Source organism: Lolium perenne, chromosome 1 (assembly GCF_019359855.2).
Source record: "Lolium perenne isolate Kyuss_39 chromosome 1, Kyuss_2.0, whole genome shotgun sequence".
Lineage (NCBI taxonomy): Eukaryota > Viridiplantae > Streptophyta > Magnoliopsida > Poales > Poaceae > Lolium > Lolium perenne.
This window is the reverse complement of record NC_067244.2, coordinates 6494438-6515118: the sequence shown is the minus strand read 5'-3', so window position 1 is coordinate 6515118 and position 20681 is coordinate 6494438. Positions and strand designations below refer to the sequence as shown.

The 20681-nt window shown below is 51.0% G+C and overlaps 1 protein-coding gene across 1 annotated transcript; it reads right to left on the bottom strand.

Moving 5' to 3' along the window:
- Nucleotides 1–374: 374 nt before the first annotated feature.
- LOC127342162 (uncharacterized) lies at nt 375–19374 on the bottom strand. Its single transcript, XM_051368110.2, has 3 exons — nt 19037–19374; nt 4056–5817; nt 375–1182 (listed from the first exon to the last, which is right to left on the bottom strand). Exons 1-3 carry the CDS (start codon nt 19246–19248, stop codon nt 535–537), a joined length of 2622 nt encoding a protein of 873 aa, XP_051224070.1. The 5' UTR covers nt 19249–19374; the 3' UTR covers nt 375–534.
- Nucleotides 19375–20681: the final 1307 nt, after the last annotated feature.

Here is a 20681-nt window from a genome sequence, read left to right as displayed (position 1 = left end):
AAGGATGATCACCGACCAATCCACGTACAAGGTCGGCCACAATGAGCCGCCGGTGACGTCCCTCACAAGCCTCTCCCTAACCACCATTTCGTGCCCATGAATCTGGCTCCGTCCACGTCGAACAGGCGAACGAGAGAGAGGTGGGGCAGCGAGTGGAACGCGACGGTGACTTGGACCCTGACCGCGATGTGTTCGTGGGTTTCTTCTTCTCGACCGTGCGCCGCGGCTATTGTCCAATCCTTTGACCCCGCCCTGACTCTCAACCCTCACTTTCTCAGAGATGGACACAAGGTTTTGGTGCTGTGTTCAACCGACAGCTTTTCTTGTTTCTTTCTCTTCCTTTTATTCTCAAGGATATCAATTGTGTCTGTTACATGATGCCCATAATGGACGTGCGAGCTAAACGGTTGCAGCGTACAGATCGGATCAAAGACCTAAACAACGATTCTATCTAGAACCTGATAGATAGCTGACACGCTAGCTGAAGAAATCGACCCCTAACTGAAACTCTTGAAACTCTAACACCAGACTAAATTAACTGACAGTCTGCATTGCCAGATAGTACTGCTCCTTGAGTTCACCGTGGAGTTTCTGTGCTTCTTTCACGAGGTCATCCAGGGTCTTGTCAACGGCGAGCGTCGCAGCGGGGGTCTTGGCAGCGGCCGGCGTCGCCCACGTCGTGTCGAAAACCATGGAGCTCTCGAGATCTATCATGTTCTCGGAGACGGCGGACAGCGAGCACATGTGGCCCTCCAGGTCAGCTGGATTGAGGAGGCCCCTGTGTTTCACCATCTCTGCTATCACCATCCTGGTGGTTAGCTTCATCAGTGCCAGGCAGTTGACGGTGATGAGTTCACCGTTCAGCTGCACCATCTTCATCGCAAAATTAAAGGCAACGCATTCTCCTTTGTCTCCTTCGTCTCCATCTCCTGGCGAAATAGCGTTGATATCGAGGTCTAGTTTCTCACACGCCGTTACGCAGAGGGATAGAAGGGTAACATGCAACTTGTGGTGCTTGTTGTGACGAGAGGAGGAGGCATTTTTCTCCATTGTCTTCTTCTCATCCTTATGCTTCTTCTTCTTCTTTTTCCTCCCACTCTCGACATCAGTTTCTGGTATGACATACCCAGGTTTTCCTTTCTTTCCTGTGGACCCACAACCAAGTAGTATTTCTCTGAGCACCTGCGCGCAGTGGTAACAAGTAATGAAAATCATTTGTATTGATTGGTTAACCCTCATATTAATAAATAAAAAGGGAAAATTTCAGCCCTGTGAATGTACTACTACTTGTTGAAATTCGAAACAGGGAACATCCAAAACTTGAAATCCCGTTAAGAATGAGACTCTTTCCTCTGGTATGTATACTGATTACTGAGGCACAATTTTAAACTAGGGACAATATGAGAATGTTATTCTTGCAATCTTGCTGAGACGATCACAAACACTTCTTTTACTGTTGGTTTGTCAGGTGACATCTAATATATACATCATCTTGTTAATAGCTTTGTAAAAATGATGTTGGTTTTGAGAATAGAAAGTAAATTTGTCTCTGTAGTACGTAGCTACAGCTGTATTTGGTCTACGCTTTAGTTTTAGCGACTGGAGCACCACAACTAATGCAGTTATAGATGGTCATCAAGGACTGTTTACCCGAGTTGGGTCAAAGCATACCCTTGTATCACGGCATCTAAGTGCTTTGGGTTCTCTAGTCTTAAGGATTTCTTGATGTGACTATTTTTGTTGTATTTTTTTGTGTACATTTAAAAATATGTTCACTTTGCTGTAATAAATTTTCAATCTAGCACAACTAATATAATATTGTCCTATTAGTTTGTCTGATACATTTCTCAATGGACTTTACAAAAATTTCATATATAACTATAGAAGTGTACATAGTGATGCGATAATTTGTTGATATATAGTATAAAAGGGTATATGGTGTTCCTGTGTACAAACTTACATTTATTTAAATGCCAGATCAACTATTTTCTAGGGCCAAACAAGAAGTATGACGGAACCTCGTCAGAGGGCGGGGAGCTCCCGCATTGCATTATAGGAAGAGGGAAAATGGTCCAGTTAATAAGGGAAACTGGACCTCAAAACCATACAAGCGCGGTTAATTAAGGAAAACCGGCGAAAACCACCACCCGACTAAAGCTAGGGGACATCGTCTGATCCAGATAGAAGTGTTCCAAGACCTAGGACCGTTGGAAACACTTCATACCCAACCAAGACAGCCTTCGCTACCTCAAGAGTACTCTCGCAACAAGAAGAGCACTTGCGCCCAACCAAAGGAAGACAACGACTAAACATTAGCCAGGACCAACTCACGAATTGCCTGAGTCGCCAAAGGCGAGGCAGGCGTCTTGCATAACCGCAAAAGAGGCTTCATCTTTTCTTGCACATCCTCCTCGGAGCCTTTCTTAGGGGCTGATCCCTTTGGAAGAGCTCCAAAGGATTCCGCCAGCCTATGTTCAGCACGCTTGGCAACCGGGATGTTGCAGTCTTTGTTCTTCTTATCCAGACGTCCGCTCCGCCTCCCAGCACAACTTGAGTCCCCATCAATCTGCACTTGAATCAGTGCATCGAGCAACGAGTGCTGCGCAGTGGACTTGAAGCTGCTCCAGAGCTCATCCAACTTTGTAGATGAAGACGGCAAATCCACCTCCTTCAGCACCATGCCATTGCCAGGTTGAGCCCAGGCTTGCTCCTGCACGCCTGGGAGCACCATCTCGAGCATGACCTTGTCCAAGGCAGGTGGATCAACATCGGTCTGCACCATCTCACTCAACTCAGCTGAGCAACCAGCCACATCGAGCGCACAACTATCCTCACCATCGACCACAACGGGAGGGGCAGATTCATCATTGGCAAGAGCTTGGCTGCCCCCGATAGCTTCCGTAGGTTCCCATAGGCTTGAGACTTGAGTAGTCCAACTCTCCACAACAGCAACCAGGTCTTGAAGAGGCTTGAACAGCACCTCAAGACGAGCAGCGAACATGGCCTGCAGCTCAGCGCTAAGCGCCTCCGCCTGTGCTGCAAGGAGAGGCTGCAACGACCCCAAAACAGCGGGAGGCACATCGGTGTCAGCTGCCGACACAACACGCACCGGCTTGTTCAACTCTGCGAGCTGAACAGAGGCTAACTCCTGCAGCGCCGATCGCAACATTGTCGCCTGCTCCGTGAAGGCAGCCTTCAACAACTCCTCCAGCTGAACAGAGGCCATTGCCGGCACGACACCATCAGTCGCAGAGCTGTCAGGATGAGCGACAACCGAAGCCCAAGTGCGACCAGATCGAGGAGGTGGGGTTGGTGGCGCTCCGCTGCGGGGGAAAGGTCGCTGACGAGGCTCAGTAGATGCGCGGGGGCGATCAGGATGCCGTGCCATGCAATCCCGCTCGTGATGGCCGGAGTGGCCACATCCCAAGCACCGGACATCGCCACGGCAATCCGCAACGAAGTGGTCCGATGACAAGCACCGAAAGCAGAGGCCAAAAGTCCTCTGCTTGAAGGCGCGAGGAAGCCCAGCCTCCTTCCTGGGAGGAGGAGCAGCCACCTTCTCCAGCCTCGGCCGACGCCGTCCCCCGACTTCCTCCCAAGCCTGCTCCACGGTCGCCATGGAATCCACACTGACAATTGTGGGTTTGAAGTTTACCGGGAGTTTATCCGGAGGAGGCGGCAGCAAGAGCGCAGGGGCCGGAGCAGCAGCGGCGAGCAGGACCCCATTCCCCACGGGAGCCGGCAGCTGGGATGGGGCGGCCAGCGCATCCGGAGAGAGCACCAGGTCGCCAGCAGCAGGAGCTCCGGGCGCAGGAGAAGCTCCAGGCGCAGCGCTGCGCGCTGCCTCGGTTGGCAGGGTCGAAGCAGCCGGCAGCACCGGAGGGGCCAGCTCCTCTTCATCGTCGGTGGAGGTGTCCAAAGGAGGTGGAACGGGAGGCGGTGGAGCGGGCGCCAGCTCCTCAGCCTCGTCTCCGACATCGCCTGCAGCAGCCGGTCCAAACAAGAAGTATGAAACTTTCAAACAAGCAAGAACTAGAAAAACCGGTATAGAATACCTTTGGCATCACATCGGTCATGGCATTCTTGAGTGTACTGCGGTCCTCGCAATTCTCATAAGAGTGATTACATAGATGCTCCAGAATTTCTGCTGCACTTTCTCTACATGTGCCATTGTCCCCAACTTGTAGAAGTATTTTAACGAGACCACCTACAAAAGTGGCCTCGGATAGGGTGCTGGCAAGACAATCGCCGCCAAGAAACAATTCCACCAGTGTCTTACCAGCCGTACTTCTGATGGAGCTATCAACATCGTTAGTAAAGATATCCCCAAGGATCTTAGTAAGAGTACCTCTGCTTGCAGTTTTAACCATGCATAGTTGCGCGAGGATCTGCATGGCGTTCATCTGCAGCTCTCCGCCTTTGCATTGCCTACACTTGACTATAGTCTCCAGGGTGGCAATTGCTCTGTCATTGCTCGAGATCTGTCGACGCATCTGGACTGCAGGCTCCCCCTTTGCAGTCACGAATCGAAGAATCACCTTCAGTGATCCCTCTACCACATTAGTGGACCACACACCGTGATGGGTGCGGTGCACTAGGTCGTGCGTAACAGGCGCCATGATCTTAGAGACAAGATGTATGGTGTTGCTTATGACAATAATGTTGTCCTCGCTGCCTGCAAGGCTCCAGAGGATACGAAAACCCGTCAGCACTAGATCTCTGTATCTTTGGAGCGGGTTGGTGTTGTCGACGTTGCTCTTCTTAACTTTGGACGAGGAGGATGGCCGCCCAGTGTCTTGGTTGTCGGATGATTCTGCCTCGGATTCTTGGAACGTGCTGATCAAGGATGATATGCATTGGATTCCTCGTGGGAACTGCTCCAGGCGAATCCCACCACCTGTGGCAACGTGCTCCACTATCCTCGCGGCTGCCACCCTCATCTCTCTGTCGTTGGAGCTTTTTGAATCCAGTGTTTCCAGCAGTTTCTGGAGGATGTGGGTGTAGGCTGCAGACCCGATGAGCTTCTTTATCAAGCTGCGTTGCTGCTCGATGATCACCATCTCCGGTTTCTGCTGTTGCTCCTCCACTCCTGTATTGGAATGAGCACCTGTATTCTCCTCTGACCGCTGCTGATCCACAAAAACAGTCCCTTTGGTCAAATTACTATGAGGAGCTTTAGGCTTGCCTGAAGGCTCCCGGACGAGTAGCCTCTCTAGTATGAGTGTCCCGGAAAGGCACCTATAAGGCTCCTTGGACTCCATGAGCTCTATAGCATATGTGATGAGGTTCCTTTCTCTGGCGGAGGAGGGCCTCTTTGAGCATCCTGCCCAGACTGCATGAAAGTAGCCTGAAACCGCCTTATCGTCCGGGAAGCCGTATGCCCGGCTCACTTGTTTCACTATCCTTGTCTGAGAAAACCCTAAGATGGCAAAATGCAGGAACAATGCACCTTGGATCACACACAGAACATACAAGATATTGCAGGCCGGATCCAGGTTTGCTCTCTCATCATCCGCGTCTCCGTAATAGTCAGGGTGCTTTAAACCGATTATGGAAATCCAGGTGGTGATGACCATCCCAAACAGCATGAGACATCCCAGAGAGATGATGCATAGGTACGACACCACCATGTGAGCCGGCGCTAGAACCCACCCTATCACCACACGAACCGCTACAACGAGTTTCTTGACGACTGGCATGTCAGGGTCATCGTCTGCCAGCTTCCAGCTACGCTTCAGTAGCCTGTTCACCGTACCCAAGCTCGAGAAGAGACCATCAAGATAGCTTAATCTTTCACGGACTTGGGAGTTATTGATCCTGTTGCACATATGTATGATCCATGTTAGGTACAGGTCGACTGTATATGCTACTCCTATATATATTAAGTGAGAGGTCAACAAAATTAAACACACATGGAAAAAATAAGCACACATGAATAGATTGAGAATTCTGAGAGAGGCGATTTGCCGATACTACCAGTTTCTCTCTGCCTGTCTTGTTAATGTGCATTGGTTCTATTTTAATGGGAGGCAAGTGAATAGATTGAGAATTTTGAGGGAGGCGATTTGGTGTTGTGTTATACCCTGTCTCCTCCGGTAGAATTCTGAATTTTCTGAATTTGGATAAGTGTCGATTGTTCACACATTCAGTTTCGTTAGTCATAGGTGTAGTTATGTTAGCTTTTTTAGCTCGCCAGATTGACGCAATTTGTCCGCATCTTGGCTTAGTCGTAGATCATCTAGCGTGAGGCTCGGGTTGTTGGATGGCACGGCCAGTAGTGGAGCACGATGGTTGGACACGTTTTTTGCTTTTGTTGAATAAAAAAGGGATGGAAGAGAAAAAAGGCAAGGTTGAGCGCAGCACAAAAATAGTTCTTCTCTGTGTTCTCTCTCTCGCTATCACTTGATCGAGATAGAGACTATGGCAACGTTTAGTATCAGAGCGTTGTGATCATGTGATCGGATCGCTTGGTGCTGGACGTGGGCATGGTGGCGGTGTGTATCAGAGCGTTGCGATCATGCGATCATGTCGCTCGGTCCTAGACGTGGGCTCGGTGGCGGCACACCTCCACCGCACAGATCGGTGACTCCTGCCCCCGTCGAGCGATGGCGATCACCAAGCCGCGGTAGGAGCAGGGTACACCGTGGCGGTAGTGAGATCGTGGTCTAGCGGGAGGTGGTGCGCGAGTCCAGCGCGCGGCGGAGCGGCTCCAACCTCTACTTCCCGATGCTCATGCACGGTGGCTACACCAACTGGGCCATGGTCATGGAGGTGAACCTTCACGTTGCGTTGCCCTGGGACGCAATCGAGGACAACCCCATGTCTCGCAAGGAGGACAAACAGACGTTGGCAGCGCTGCTTCGCTCCACTCCATCAGAGATGCATTGCATATGCTGATTGGGAAGGGTAGTGTGAAGGCGGCTTGGGAGGCAATTCGTCTCCAGCACGAAGGAAGCAATCGTGCGCGTGACTCGCGTCTGCGTCGCCTTCGGACAAATTTCGAGACCGTCGCTTTCTAGCCCAACGAGCGGATCGACGAGGCAGCCATGTGAATCTGCAACATAGCGTCAGTAGTATGCTCGCTCAATGACACCAGCGATGAAGAGAAAGTGGTGAGAAAATCCGTGTCGGTTGTTCCCACGCACTTCATGAAGATCGTGTTCTAGATCGATAAGGCTGGACACGAGCCGACTCGGTGCCGGGTTCGGTCCGAGCCGCACTTTAGCTCGCAGCTTTTCAGCTCGGCTCGGGCTGGCTCGTTTGGCAGGCGAGCCAAGAAAATGGGCTCGGCCCGAGCTTCACACAAACTCGGTCAAGCTCGGTGCAGCTCGTGAGCCAAGTTGGCACAAGTCGCTGCCATGTGGGCCCTTTTTCGCTAGCAGCGGCAGCGACGGCGTAGCACGATCCTGCTCGATGAAGAAGGCATGACAGCGAGGGAGAGCAGTGTGCCGGAGCAGGGACGACGACGTGGTTGCAAAGCCGAGCGGCATGGACGACGGTGACTTGGCCCGCAGCAGCAGTCCGAGGCAGCGCCGACATAATCCGTGGCGAATATGAAGCAGCAACTGGGTAGAGCGGCGCGGGAGGCCTAGTTCTGCTGCGGCGGGGCAAGGATCGATCTGTACCTACGACTAGGAGGCGGTGAGAAGGAGAAGGTGGTGGCGATATCGGGGTGGCGATGCGTGTGGGCTCTGTTGGTTGGAGAACGAAGTGATCTGAGAGGAGAGGACATCGTGACTCCACGCTTGATTCTTCACGAGCCAGAAATCAGCCCATCTTTGCCCTTCGGCCTTTTCTAAAATCAGAAGAGCCGAGCCTAGCGAGCCAAGTTTTTGGGCTCGACTCGGTCCACTACTTCCACGGGCTGAGCCACGAAAAGCTCGGGCCGAGTCAAAAACTCGGCCCACACGTCCAACCTTAATCGATACCCTTCTCATCCGGCCACCATCTCCATCGAGAAAGTGGTTGGACACCTTCGCGTCGTGGAGCAGCTCCTCGACGGTGATCAGGCCTTGGACGCCGGCGGCCAACTCCTATTGACGGAGCAGTAGTGGGATGCACGCAAGAGGCAGTCTCGGGGGTGGGGTGGGGGGGCGGCAAGAGCCAAGAGGGGCCCGCCAGCCTCAATAGTCGCTCCCCAGAACAGAAACATCGTTGACAAGAACAATTGCATGTAGTTCCGCAAGAACCAATGCGATGACGTAGGGAAAGCGGCTGTGACGTCGGGCGCCGTGAAGATAAAAGCCCACGATTCCTAGGGTCTGATTGGTTGCTCGCATGAAAATTTCGCGTTTCGGCCTGTCGCATGCAAATGGCCTAACTGCTACCGTATGAGTGGGAATAAGCCTTGGGCCAACTTTAGTACTTTGTTTGGATGCTAACAATTTTACTTAGGCTCGAGTGGAGAAACGAGAAGCATTTGGTTTGGTTGCCCACAGGTTGAGGAGGATCGTGGTTAACTAAACTAGTTCAATCATAATCACCTCTAATCTGCCTAACCATTCATTGATTCGTGACAAGGTCTACATGAAAAAGATGCGCCTTGGCGTTGCGATTCCATTCCCGTCATCAGGTTGTCGTTTCGTCGAGTGTTTGAAAATCGGTTTCATGTTCTATTTTGAGCCATTGTGGACGAGCTTAGTTATTTTTTTGCACATGGTCAACCATTTTAAAATTTCTTCGGGAGTAGCTTCACCTCATTATTTCACACTATTTTCGTGTTCAAAGTTTTCGGTTTCGACATTCGTAAACGAGTAGATCTACAACAACGTATATTATACTTGGAAGACATAGATCTACTCCTATACGAATGTCGAAACTGAAAACTTTGAATACAAAAGTCATGTGTGACAGTGAGATGAAGCTACTCGTCGAAGGAATTTTAATACGCGCGAACGGTTGCGATAAATTTGACAATATTAGGCCAAAAAAGGTTCAAAAGGGACACAAAATTTCCATTCAAATACTCCATAAAACCTTAAACAGTTTATGGAAATTGATTCGTAACAACTTTTTGGCTGCTTTAAAGTTCGTGCGATGCATGGAATCTTTAGCCCGTGGATAACCAGGTAGCCCATTTTCGTTTCCCCCGTGCGAGAAAGGCCTTCTGGACCAACTAAACACGCCCCTAAAGGCATGTGTCGGGGAGATCATGGAGCGCCCCGTGCATGACACCATCATTCGCACCGGAGGCCACGTCTTCCTCAACGAACAGAGGGCAATCGTGAGCCCCACACATGCTGATGCCTAGAGAGCCGAGGCGTGGTGTTTGGATACCGGCGTGACAAACCACATGACGGGCTCGGCTGACGCGTTCTCTAAATTAATTCGATCACTTCGTCGCCGGCAAGGTGCGCTTCATGGAAGGCTCCGTGGTCGACTGTCGAGGCGGTTCCTCGGCAATGCCCACCATGAGGGGATCGGGTTTTAGAGAAAGGCGACGACGGAAGTTCCGGGAGCGAGGCGGTACACGATGTACCCAGGTTCACGTCCCCGCGGTGGAGGATCGCTACGTCCTGCTAGCAATCCAGTATATGTAAACATGTGTACAGGCGGCCGCCATAGGCGGAGTTGTTGGATCTAATCTAGTTCTAGTTCGCGGGTTGCGAGGTCTAGGCGTGTCGCCTCTATGATCTATGTTTCTGAAGATGTCCCCTAAGGGGTGCCCTGCCTGGCTTTATATATCAGCCAGGCTAGGGTTTACAAGAGTCCTAGTAGGATTCGTATTGGAGTCTTCTTTCCTTGTAGTCCAAGTTGAGGCGCGGCAGGTCCAACTTGTCGAGTCCTCGTGTTGGTCCAGCTTCATAGTTTGCACCGGGTATGGCAATGTCGAGTACCCGAAGGGTTATGCCCACGTCAGTAGCCCCCGAGTGCCTGGCCGAAGTGAAGCTTCGGGCAGGGACTAAAGTTGTCTTCGTCGAATGTCTTGATCATCTGTTGAATCTTGTGCTTGATGTAGAGTCGAAGTTGCTTTCTGTCGGGTGCGCGAAGCGCTCCTGATGGGAGTAGCCCCCGAGTCTATGGGCGGGTGCTTGCAGCCACGCATAGACTCAAGTTGTACTACTCGAAGGTCTTGATGTTGATGTCGACGAGGCTTCCATATTTTTTATCGGGTGCGCGACTAGCGCTCCCGATGGGAGTAGCCCCCGAGCCTGTAGATAAATATGAAATAGTTATGTATAGGGTGTAAAAAATGCTAGGTCAAATACCGTAGATGGCTCAGAGGAGCCGATGATTTGGATGATGGCCCAAAGGAGCCGATGATTTGGATGATGGCCCAGAGGAGCCGATGATTGGGATGATGGCCCAGGAAGAGCCGATGATTTGGGCAATATCCTGGAGGAGCCGATAATTCAGATGATAGTCAGGAGGAGCCGATGATTCGAATGATGGCCCAGAGGAGCCAATGATTCGGATGATGGCCCAGAGGAGCCGATGATTTGGATGATGGCCTAGAGGAGCCGATAATTTTATCAGGTGCGCGTCCAGCGCTCCCGATGGAAGTAGCCCCCGAGTCTGGGCACTGATGCTTGCAACCGTCAATAGACTCAAGTCGAGCAACCCGATGTTTACAGTTTTCTTCAGGTGCCGTTGACACATTGTTGTTTACTTCAAGGGGCAATTCTTAATGCACCTTGAGCATCGTTGATGCCATGTAGGTGCCGTTGGCAAATTTCGAAGGAGCAAATCTTAATTGCCCGTTTAAGCGTATGTGTATTCGTTGGTCAGCAAATCATTTGAGTGATCAGCTCGTGTTGCAGGTCTTGCTAAACACGTTGTATGTGCAACTTTGCTTTCAACCGATGCATGTCCTGACAGCAGCTCCCGAACATATCGGTAGCACTAGCTCTGCCGATGACTCCTTTACTCTTTGATACCTTTGTAATTTAAAGTAACGAGCGTGGGTCGTTTTCGTACGTGTTTCATGATCCTTGCTATCCGCGGCACTCTTTGAGGCATCTATAGCAAAGGAAAAGAATAAGGTCTCCGTTGCTGCATGATCCTTACTATTTGCGGCACTCTTTAAGGCATCTATAGCAAAGGAAAAGAGCAAGGTCTTTGTTGTTTCATGATCCTTGCTATCTGCGGCACTCTTTGAGGCATCTATAGAAAAAGAAAAGAATAAGGTCCCCATTGATTTTGCATCATAGCACTCGTAGTTTCAGAGGCTTTTTTAGAGTGCAATCTCTGGGCGTATTTTCCATCGCTCCGATGTTCGTTGAAATATACGAACAAGGTTCCTGACGATGTAGTTTGGGTGTCCCGAATTACTGCAATTCTTCAAAACTTGAGTCTTCATATCTTCTTGGGTTCCAGCAAACCGGCGCTCCCGATGGGAGTAATAGTCTTCATATCTTCTTGAATTCCGGCGTGGATTCCAGTGAACCAGCGCCCAGCGAACCGGCGCTCCTGATGGGAGTAGACATAATAGTTGAAGATCTTCCAGGAGCTCCCGATTAATTCCAGCACACCGGTGCTCCCGATGGGAGTAATAATTCCATCACACCGGCGCTCCCGATGGGAGTAAGGAGTATTCATATCTTCTTGGGTTCCAGCATTCCCAAGTAATTCCAGCGCTCCCGAGGGGAGCACATCGGGTCAACATTATATAATATGATATCCATTGAATTTTCCAGATGATGAATCCACCGACCCGAGAGTGCATCGGGAGAGGATATATTAGGGTTGAAGAGGATAAGTCCATCGAGTAATCATAGGTGATGAAGCCTTTGACCGATTCGGGGAAAATAAATCCACCGAGAGTACTGGAGATAACGATGTCATGGCGCCTCCCCAATCATCGGGTGTGGCGAAAGGAAGAGGAACACTTAGTTCTGCAGGCGCAGTCGAAATAATTGCGCCATCCAAGATAATGCATGCGGTGGGCGCAGCCGAAATAATTCTGCAGCCAGAGATAGTCCATGCGGCAGGCGCATCCGAAATAATTCCGCGGCCAGAGATAGTCCATGCGGCGGGCGCAGCCGAAATAATTATGCGGCCAGAGATAGTCCATGCGGCAGGTGCAATCGAAGAAATTCCGCCACCTAAGATACTCCATGCGGCTGCTAGATGACATGATGAAGGGGACACAGTTGATATGTCCAATCCGCCATGGGCGAGCACCCGAATATATCGGGTCCGTAATGTCCGGTCCGCGGCAAGCGAGCCCCCGAGTAAGAAGAGTGCGCGATGGCGGGCGCGATCGTCCGAGCAGAATAGTTGAAGCTTTATTTCCATCTGCAGTTATATTGTGGCGCAAAATCCTGATGCTCCTTATGTCGGGTAACCAATTTATGGCGACGGTGAGATGAAGATATCGATATTGTACAAGCCGCGGTTTGCCGAATTGCTATTCTGTCTTTGAAAAGTACGTACGCCTGCCTGTACGTTTGGAGTTAGCATCTTGATCGATAACCACCTTTTTTCCTGGCTTAACGTGAATACTCCTTGTTCTTGTAGCTAGGCCTCCTTTATTTTTTTTAAATTGGAACAATCTCTCCACGATGAGACGCCACCGATGATTTACTCGGGTGGTTCTGGTCGTTTGGTCGGTTGAATCCGACTAATCTCACTCCATCCACCTTTTCCTTCACGTTACTGCATATGTATTTGGAGAGGAGATTGCTTCAATCGAGGAATCAGGATCACGTGATGACTCCAGGATCCAATTGATGCACTGCAAGCTTTTTCTCTATGACTTGTTCCAGCTGATGCTTTGTATATGTATTTTCCGCTCCCGTGAGGTGACCGTATCTTCTTCTTTTTTGCTTTTCCCGGATCGATCTCCGTAAGTCTTAGGGCATAAGTCTCCACGAAATTGCTAATTCTTGTCGTGATGAGGAATACGAAAACGTTGGCTCAGCCAAATCTGTCGATGACGAGCTTCATGATGATGTAGAGGGATCCCGCCCGGATAACGAAATCCAGTCGCCGCGCTTCCCACAGGCGGCGCCAATTGTCGAGGCGGTTCCTCGGCAATGCCCACCATGAGGGGCTTGGGTTTTAGAGAAAGGCGACGACAGAAGTTCCGGGAGCGAGGCGGTACACGACATACCCATGTTCACGTCCCCGCGGTGGAAGATCGCTACGTCCTGCTAGCAATCCAGTATATGTAAACATGTGTACAGGGGGCCGCCATAGACGGAGTTGTTGGATCTAGTCTAGTTCTAGTTCGCGGGTTGCGAGGTCTAGGCTTGTCGCCTCTATGATCTATGTTTCTGAAGATGTCCCCTAAGGGGTGCCCCTGCCTGGCTTTATATATTAGGCAGGCTAGGGTTTACAAGAGTCCTAGTAGGATTCGTGTTGGAGTCTTCTTTCCTTGTAGTCCAAGTTGATGCGCGGCAGGTCCAGCTTGTCGAGTCCTCGTGTTGGTCCAGCTTCATAGTTTGCACCGGGTATGGCAATGTCGAGTACCCGAAGGGTTATCCGCACCTTAACGGAGGTCTTTTTCATCCTACCATGGATGATATCCATGGTCAGAAGTAGTGTTGTGAGCCTCGAACAGCTCGACAAGAGCTAGTACAACATCCGCATCCGCCGTGATGAAGGTACTTTGCTCGCCGAATCGGTTGTACAAACTGAATTTTACCCATGTTTGTCCAGTGTGCCTAGCTGTGGCGTACGAGTCCGACGCTTGACGCTGGCGCGCGAAACTCGGAGACCTACACTTCAAGAGGCTGCAGAGGATGGTGAAGTGGGAGCTGGTACGCGATCTCCCACACGGCGAGCAAGATGAAGAACTGTGCGAGGCCTGCCTCGCCGGCAAACAATGTCGGCTGTTGTTTTCTCAGGAGGCCAAGTACAGGTCCCAGAGAGAAGTCGACCAAGCTCGTACACGGATATTTGTGTGTGCCAATCGCCGCCCACAGCAGGAGCTCGCCGCTACATCCTGCTGCTGATCGACGACTGCAACCGCTACATTTGGGAGCAGCTTCTCAATGCCAAGGAAGAAGCGGCACGCATCATCATCATTCAAAGCAGCAGTAGAGGTGGGCAAAAACTCTGTGTGCTGCGTACGGATCATGGCGGGGAGTTCACCTCCGCCAGCTTCTAGGAGCACTGCATTGAGACATATATGCATGCTACGCCATCTAACCGCTCCCTGCACACCGCAACAAAACAGTGTCGTGGAGAGGCAGAACCAAACCGTTCTAGAGATAGCACGGAGCATGCTCAAGGCCAAGCAGCTACCTACTGTTTTCCATGGCGTGGCGGTGATCACCACAGCGTTCATCCTCAACACGTGCAGTCACACAAAGCGTTGATGACATGAAGCCCTTTCAGACTTTTTTTTTTATAAAGGGAATATATTAATATCAAAAGATACCAATTACACCTAGTCTCTGCAACAACGTCCCACCCTAATGGCAGTAAGGATGTACACAGCCAAAAAAGAGTAAAGAAAACTAAGAATAAAGGTCCCGCTACAGCCTTCTAGACCTAGCAACAGCAATACAGCCACCACCGTGACAACACATAAAGTACAGACTCTCCAAAAGCGACGCCTCCAAGAAGAAAACAGTGCACCAACGCCATCATCGCCCGGCCAAAGGTCTTAGGATTTCACCCTGAAGATAGTTCTCACTCTCAAAACAATGCCTCCAACAAGAACATTGTCAGGCACAACCAATTAAGACTAGATCTTGGATTTGCACCCTGAGAGATAAGACTCTGAGCTTCTCCTGTGCTGCCGCCCCCACATGCATACCACTGCTGCAAGCCCGGAAGGCCAAGCAGACACCTCAGCATCACGTTGACTCGAACCTCCTTTAGCCAGTCCACCAATCCGGCCTTCATGATATTCCTTCTTCTGACTTCACCATAGACCAAAAAGTCACCTGATGTCAACACAGAATATAGCTTCGCGGTGCTCCCTCCGGAAGCAAACGGTCAGAATAAAAACATGGGTGCGCGCGAACTCATCTCTCCAACCAGATCAAAGCAAACTGACCTCCGGTAGATCTTCATCTTCGCTTGCGAGAAACCCCAGGACCGCCACCAAAAACAAAGCAAGACCAGCAGCCCCCACGCCGCCAGTCCCTCCTGCCGGATCACCAGGGAATAAGACGGCGGCGCGGATCATGCGTACCACCACTAAAACCGTCACCGCGGGCGGAGGCCGCCACCGCTCCACCGAATCCTCTATGGCTATCGACGGAGGGCATCAGGCCCCGGCCAAGTAGCCGTGCCGCTTGGCTTCCTGCACTGGCGCTTCATCACTTCCCATGGAACGCCACCGTGGAAACCCTCTCCTCCCCCTCATCGTTCGGCGAAAGGGGTGCCGCCACCGCCGCCGTAGCCGAGGCCGGCAGCAGCGGCGGCTAAGGGGCGGCGGTCTGGGGGAGGCTGCTCGGAGCGGGGCGGGTAGATCCTCCGCCGCCGCCCGGGAGGGGGCAGGAGAGGAGGAGGCGACCGCTAGGGTTTTAGAGCCCTTTCAGGCATGGCATGGGAGAAAACCTGAAGGGCGCTTCATCTGCGTCTTTGGATGTGTTGTTCATGTCTAGGTCACACACCCTCACCAGCAGCAGCTTGACAACAGAAGTACCATGATGGTTTTTATTGGGTACGAGGAGGGATCCAATGCATACAAGATGTATGTCCCGTCCACCAAGTGCGTGCACGCGTAACTCGACGTCATCCTTGATGAGGACGCAAGGTGGACCTGGGAGGAACCAGGGGAGCTGCCGTTGTGCAACTCCTTCACGTTCGAATACCAAGTGTACACGACGCGTGCTACTCTGACAAGGTATGCCGCGACAGAGAGAACATTGAGAATCTCTGCCACGTCAGGATCCTGGTGCGTCGCACCATCACCAGATCCAACGACCGCCTAGGACCTACTGGGTGCGCTTCGTGACTCCACCGGCCATGTGCTCCGCACTCTTGGTCATGAATGATGACGACGCCTACGTTCTGCATCGTTTCCTCTACGTCGAGGAGCTTCTTCGCGAACCAAGTGAGGTTTTGCACCTAGTTGTGGGAGACTTCGGCGCGGATGGAGCGGGTAGGCTTCGGCGCGGAGTGCGGCGGCACGGACACCCGTTCGGCCTGGTTCGGTGGAGCTCCTAGCGTGGTGGTGTGCAGCGCGGTGGATTTGGCCGCCTCTAGTTTGGGCTAGGGCAGGGGCCTTGGGCCTGTTCCGAGACCATCTTCGCCCAGATCTGCAAGTGTCTGGCAGCCATTGGGGCTATAGGTGGCCTCTGGCATGTGGTGCTTCCCCGGTTGAGGTGGCCGACCTGCTCCTCGGTCGGCGTCCGGTGGCCTAGATGCGACGTTCCTCATTGTTCCTCAGGTTCGCAGTGTGTAGAGTTGGGAAGCCGGTGCGGCGGCCCTGGATGGTGGGAGCATGTGTGGTTGGTGGGCGTGCCATGGGCTCTGGTGCTGGCCGGTGTTCCTCGGCCGTGTGGACGGTGTGGAGCCGGCGAGCTGCGTGGTGTAGCAGTGGTGCGGTGGTTGCTTCAGTGACGGCCACTACTCGGTGAGGACAGCAGAGTGCTTTCTCCGGGGAAACCCTTGCCCTTTGGGCCACGATAGCGGCGTCCGTGGACATCGTCCCTTCTTATAGGCGTCGCTAAGGCGACACTTGGTTTATCCACGTACTCCTGGTCAAAAACCAAGATCCTCGGATCGGGTAGTAGTGGCGCATCTGTGTCGTGATCTTGAAGATGCCACCCTTGGAGTTCCTAGGCCGTGCTGCTCTCCGTTGTTTGGGTGGTGGAGGTCCACCTTCTGTTTCCCCTCCTTGGCAAAGCTTGCTTCGTGTTCTGGACCCGCGGTGTTTCTTGTTTGGGCGCATCCTTGGTGTTCCTCACCGGTATGTGAGCTATGTTGGTCGTTTCCTAGTGGTGGTCAGCCTCTGGTGGCATCAGCGACGGTGGTGATGTCTTGTTGGTTGCGGTGGTTGTCGGTTTGCCCGTGTAGGGTGAGCACCGCTTCGACAACGTATCCCATCCTACGTCTGCTCTTCCTCTCCGTAGATTGTCATAGTCGTGCCAGCGGTTCACATTTCCGGTGGTTGTTATCTTGTGTGGCCCTAGTTGTGTGTGTGCGCGCACGCGCAGTTTGGCCTTGTAAGCTGGGTTCAACATCTTGTATCTGTTTCGCTGTTAAGGGCGTTATTAATTTAACGTTGGGCCTTGTGCCTTTTATAAAAAAAGAGCATTGTAACATGAATAGGACAAAAAATGAACAAGACTTGTTGATTGTTGAGTTATTTGTTAACTGTACTTAGTCAGTTCAAGTTTGTGCAAAGGAAAGGAGGACCGGATCATTGTGTTAAAAACAGCTCCAACATGCATGTGGGTGCCCTTTCAAATTTTTGAAATGAAATAACATACTCCTAGATCATAAAAAGTAGCGGTGAGCTGCTGAAAACCCTCCCCTCCCGAAACCCTCCCCTGCCACCCCCTCCCAGACGGCAGCGGAGGCCCCCTTCCTCGCGACCCCAGCGGCGGCCTTCGCCCCCGGCGGCGGTTCGACAGGTGGTGGCGATCTAGGCCTGATTTGGGCCATCTTGGCCCCAATCGACGCATGATCCATGGCTTTGGCCAAGCCATCGTCGGTGCTCCGTGCCGCCTTATTCTTCTCTGGTGATCCGGCAGGAGTGACTGGCGGCGTGGGGGCTGCTGGTTTAGCAATAATGGTGGTGGTCCTCGGGTTTCTCTCATGCGAAGATGAAGACCTGCCAGAGACCTATCCGTCTTGATCTAGCTAGAGTGATGAGTTTCGGAAAGCTCCGCCGGCGAATGAAACAATGCATCTTTTGCCTGGAGTTTGCTGTATCAGATGGTATTCTGTCGCGTGCACCCATACTTTGACCGCTTGGTCCTGGAGGGAGCGGCGCGGAGCTCTGTTCTCTATTGACATCAAGTGACATTTTGGTCCATGGTGAAGTCAGAAGAAGGGAATAGCATGAAGGCCGGATTGGAGGACTAGCTAAGGGAGGTTCATGTCTCCACGATGTTGAGGGACTTGCTTTGTGTTCCGGGCTCCGCAGCAGTGGTATGAAAGTGGGGGCGGCAACACAAGTGAAGTTCAGAGTCCTATACCTTTCAGTGTGAAATCAAAGGTCTGGCCTTAACTGGTTGTGCCTGGCAATCACTTTGTTGGAGGCATTGTTTTGAGAGCGGGGACTATCTTTACGGTGAAAACCTAAGATCTTTGGTCGGACAACGACGGTGCTGGTGCACCGTTCCCTTCTTGGAGGCGTCGCTTTTGGAGAGTCTGTATTTCAGGTGTTGTCTTGCTGGTGGATGTATTGTTGTTGCTAGGCCTGGGATGCTGTAGCGGGACTTTTGTTTCTTAGTTTTCTTTTCTCTTTTTTGGATGTGTGCATCCGTACTGCCATTAAGGTGTTGTGTTGTTGCAGAAGCTAGATGTAATTGGTATCTTTTGATATTAATATATTCCCTTTATCGAAAAAAAAAGTAGCGGCGTGGATGGCACGATTTCGGTGGGGCCTAGTGAAACAATTGGAGCTCACGTGAGCTCAGGAGCACTTTTAAAGATTCGGCTATCTTGTAATCTAAGAAACCAAAAATGAGTAGATTAACGACTCCCTGGTCAATACAATGTCCAAAATATATTGCTGGACTTTGCTCCTTTTATTTTGCCAACAAATCTTCGTGTTCTAATGATGCTATATGCATGGGGCTCTTGCCGTAAAAGAGCTCATGCCAAAAACCTTTGAAGCCACCATTCTCTCCAAATAATTAAAAAAAAACGGCTAACCAGATTAGGTGAAGATTTCAGTTCTGGGTGTTAAGCGAAATGGGTAAAACCACCATAGGACGAAAAAAAAAATCTGCAATTGCTGGTTTCCACGCGGATATGGCCCCCTCACCGTGAGAAAGATCTGCACTACCCGCATATCTGGCCCAAAATACCCCTTAAAACCAAGGGCCAGATATGGCCTGTACTCCATATTGCTGGCACTAGCCATAGTTTACCGACAAAACCACAAAACCAGCAATTCATGATAAAAGTAAAACTAAGACATAAAGATGCATAAAACGAGATGATGGATTATAGTACTAACCAGAGTATCTCAATGAAGGTAATCAGTGTGAGACTCCAGAAATCAAACTTGTCTACCATGGAGACGAAACCACCGAGAAGAACCACCGTGCTCCACGTAACCACCAGGAAGCCTACACCTCTAAACACGAATAAAGAGTATGCCATGAGCACGGCATAGCCATTGATCACCTGTACCTCCCTCCACTCAGAGTCGATTCTCTTGTGACCCATCCTTCACATGAAGCTCGAGTTCGATAGTCAGATGGCGATTGGGTCTGTTCTCGCCTGAGCAAGGTATACTGGAGTAGTAGAAGTTAGCAGGCCCTAGGTCCTTAAGTTTATCATACATGTCCCTAATGTCAACCATATTACTAGTATATACTGTGTGCTGCCAAGAACCAAGGTTGGATCTGAACAATAAATAGCAAGCGGGAGGCACCATCATTAATTTATTGGAAGAGCCAGCTGTTGTTGAGAAAAAGAGCAATTTACCAAGTAATTTAGACAAAAAAGACCGCAAGAAAAACATGACTAGATTAATGGAAAATAAACAATGTATGTAGGAGAAGAAAGATAATGAAAACACATTCGGAGAGATTGATCCATATATTATAGGTGCGACACAAATAGAGAGCATGGTGATGATCTGAACAAGATGAAAGAAAACACCATACAGCTGTGCGTCCGCGTTGGCATTGACGTTCTCGTTATCAGCCATGTCGTTGAGGTAGAGACTGCTGATGTCGGGGAAGAAGTCCTCGTCGGGGAAGTGGTCGTCGAAGTCCGTGATGAAGTCAGTAGTCGCGCTGATAGCGCTCCCCAAAAACCTTATCGCCCTTCTCCCGTACAGGACTCGAAGAAGCGGGGTTTCGGAGGCCTACTGTCCCGGATCGCGGTGCACGCCGCAAGACGGGATGGAGAAGAACCTGTAGCAGCGCAGTGCTGTGGAAAACGTTTGCAAGAACCTGTAGCATGAGGTGAGGAGCGACCTCCCTTTTATAGGCACAGGCAGGCAGGCGAACAGACGGCGACGGGAGATGAAACGAACAGTCAGTGGAAGGCGAACCGAGGAGACAGCAGCCGGAGCCGAACGGCCGTAATAAAAACCCACTACCAAAAATTCGTTTCAACTTTGTGCAACCGTTCAGATTATTTCCCATTCACGCGCGGCAAAAAGATAGAGAAGCTCTCGGCTCGAGGCATTCCCGCAACCCGCGGCGTGTCGTGACGAACGAACGAGTTAGCGAGGAGGAGGAGGAGTGCGCGAGGATTCCCTCTTGTTCTCACTCACATACAAGTGCTAGAACAGCTCTCCTTATAAACCACTCCAGCTCTCTCTCAACTAGCAATGTGGGACTAAACATTTGTCCCACCTCTTGCCATGCATGAATGGGCTACATGGGCCTCTAGGATTTTCAGGAATTATTGGAATGGAAAAAATGGACTGGGCAATTTTGGGCCAAAATTCCAACAATCCCCCACCAGATCCCAGAGGGACATGTAAATTTGCCTTTGGTTCCAAAACACTGTTTATATACTGGTACTGCAGTGGAGACTGTTAAGTTGAACTTCCACCTAGAACTCTATGCTACACTAGGCGGCGACTTGTACAGTGGACTATGCCTTGAACTGCAAGTTTGCTGCATCCTAGCTTCACACAAAGC

What these genes read in the sequence shown, in the direction of transcription:
- LOC127342162 (XM_051368110.2), bottom strand. Translation starts at nt 19,248, where the DNA reads ATGGGTCACAAGAGAATCGACTCTGAGTGGAGGGAGGTACAGGTGATC. An exon ending in ACCTTCATTGAGATACTCTG is followed by an intron (nt 5,818 to 19,036) that starts GTTAGTACTATA and finishes TATGTGCAACAG; the next exon opens with GATCAATAACTCCCAAGTCC. An exon ending in TGACCGATGTGATGCCAAAG is followed by an intron (nt 1,183 to 4,055) that starts GTATTCTATACC and finishes CACTGCGCGCAG; the next exon opens with GTGCTCAGAGAAATACTACT.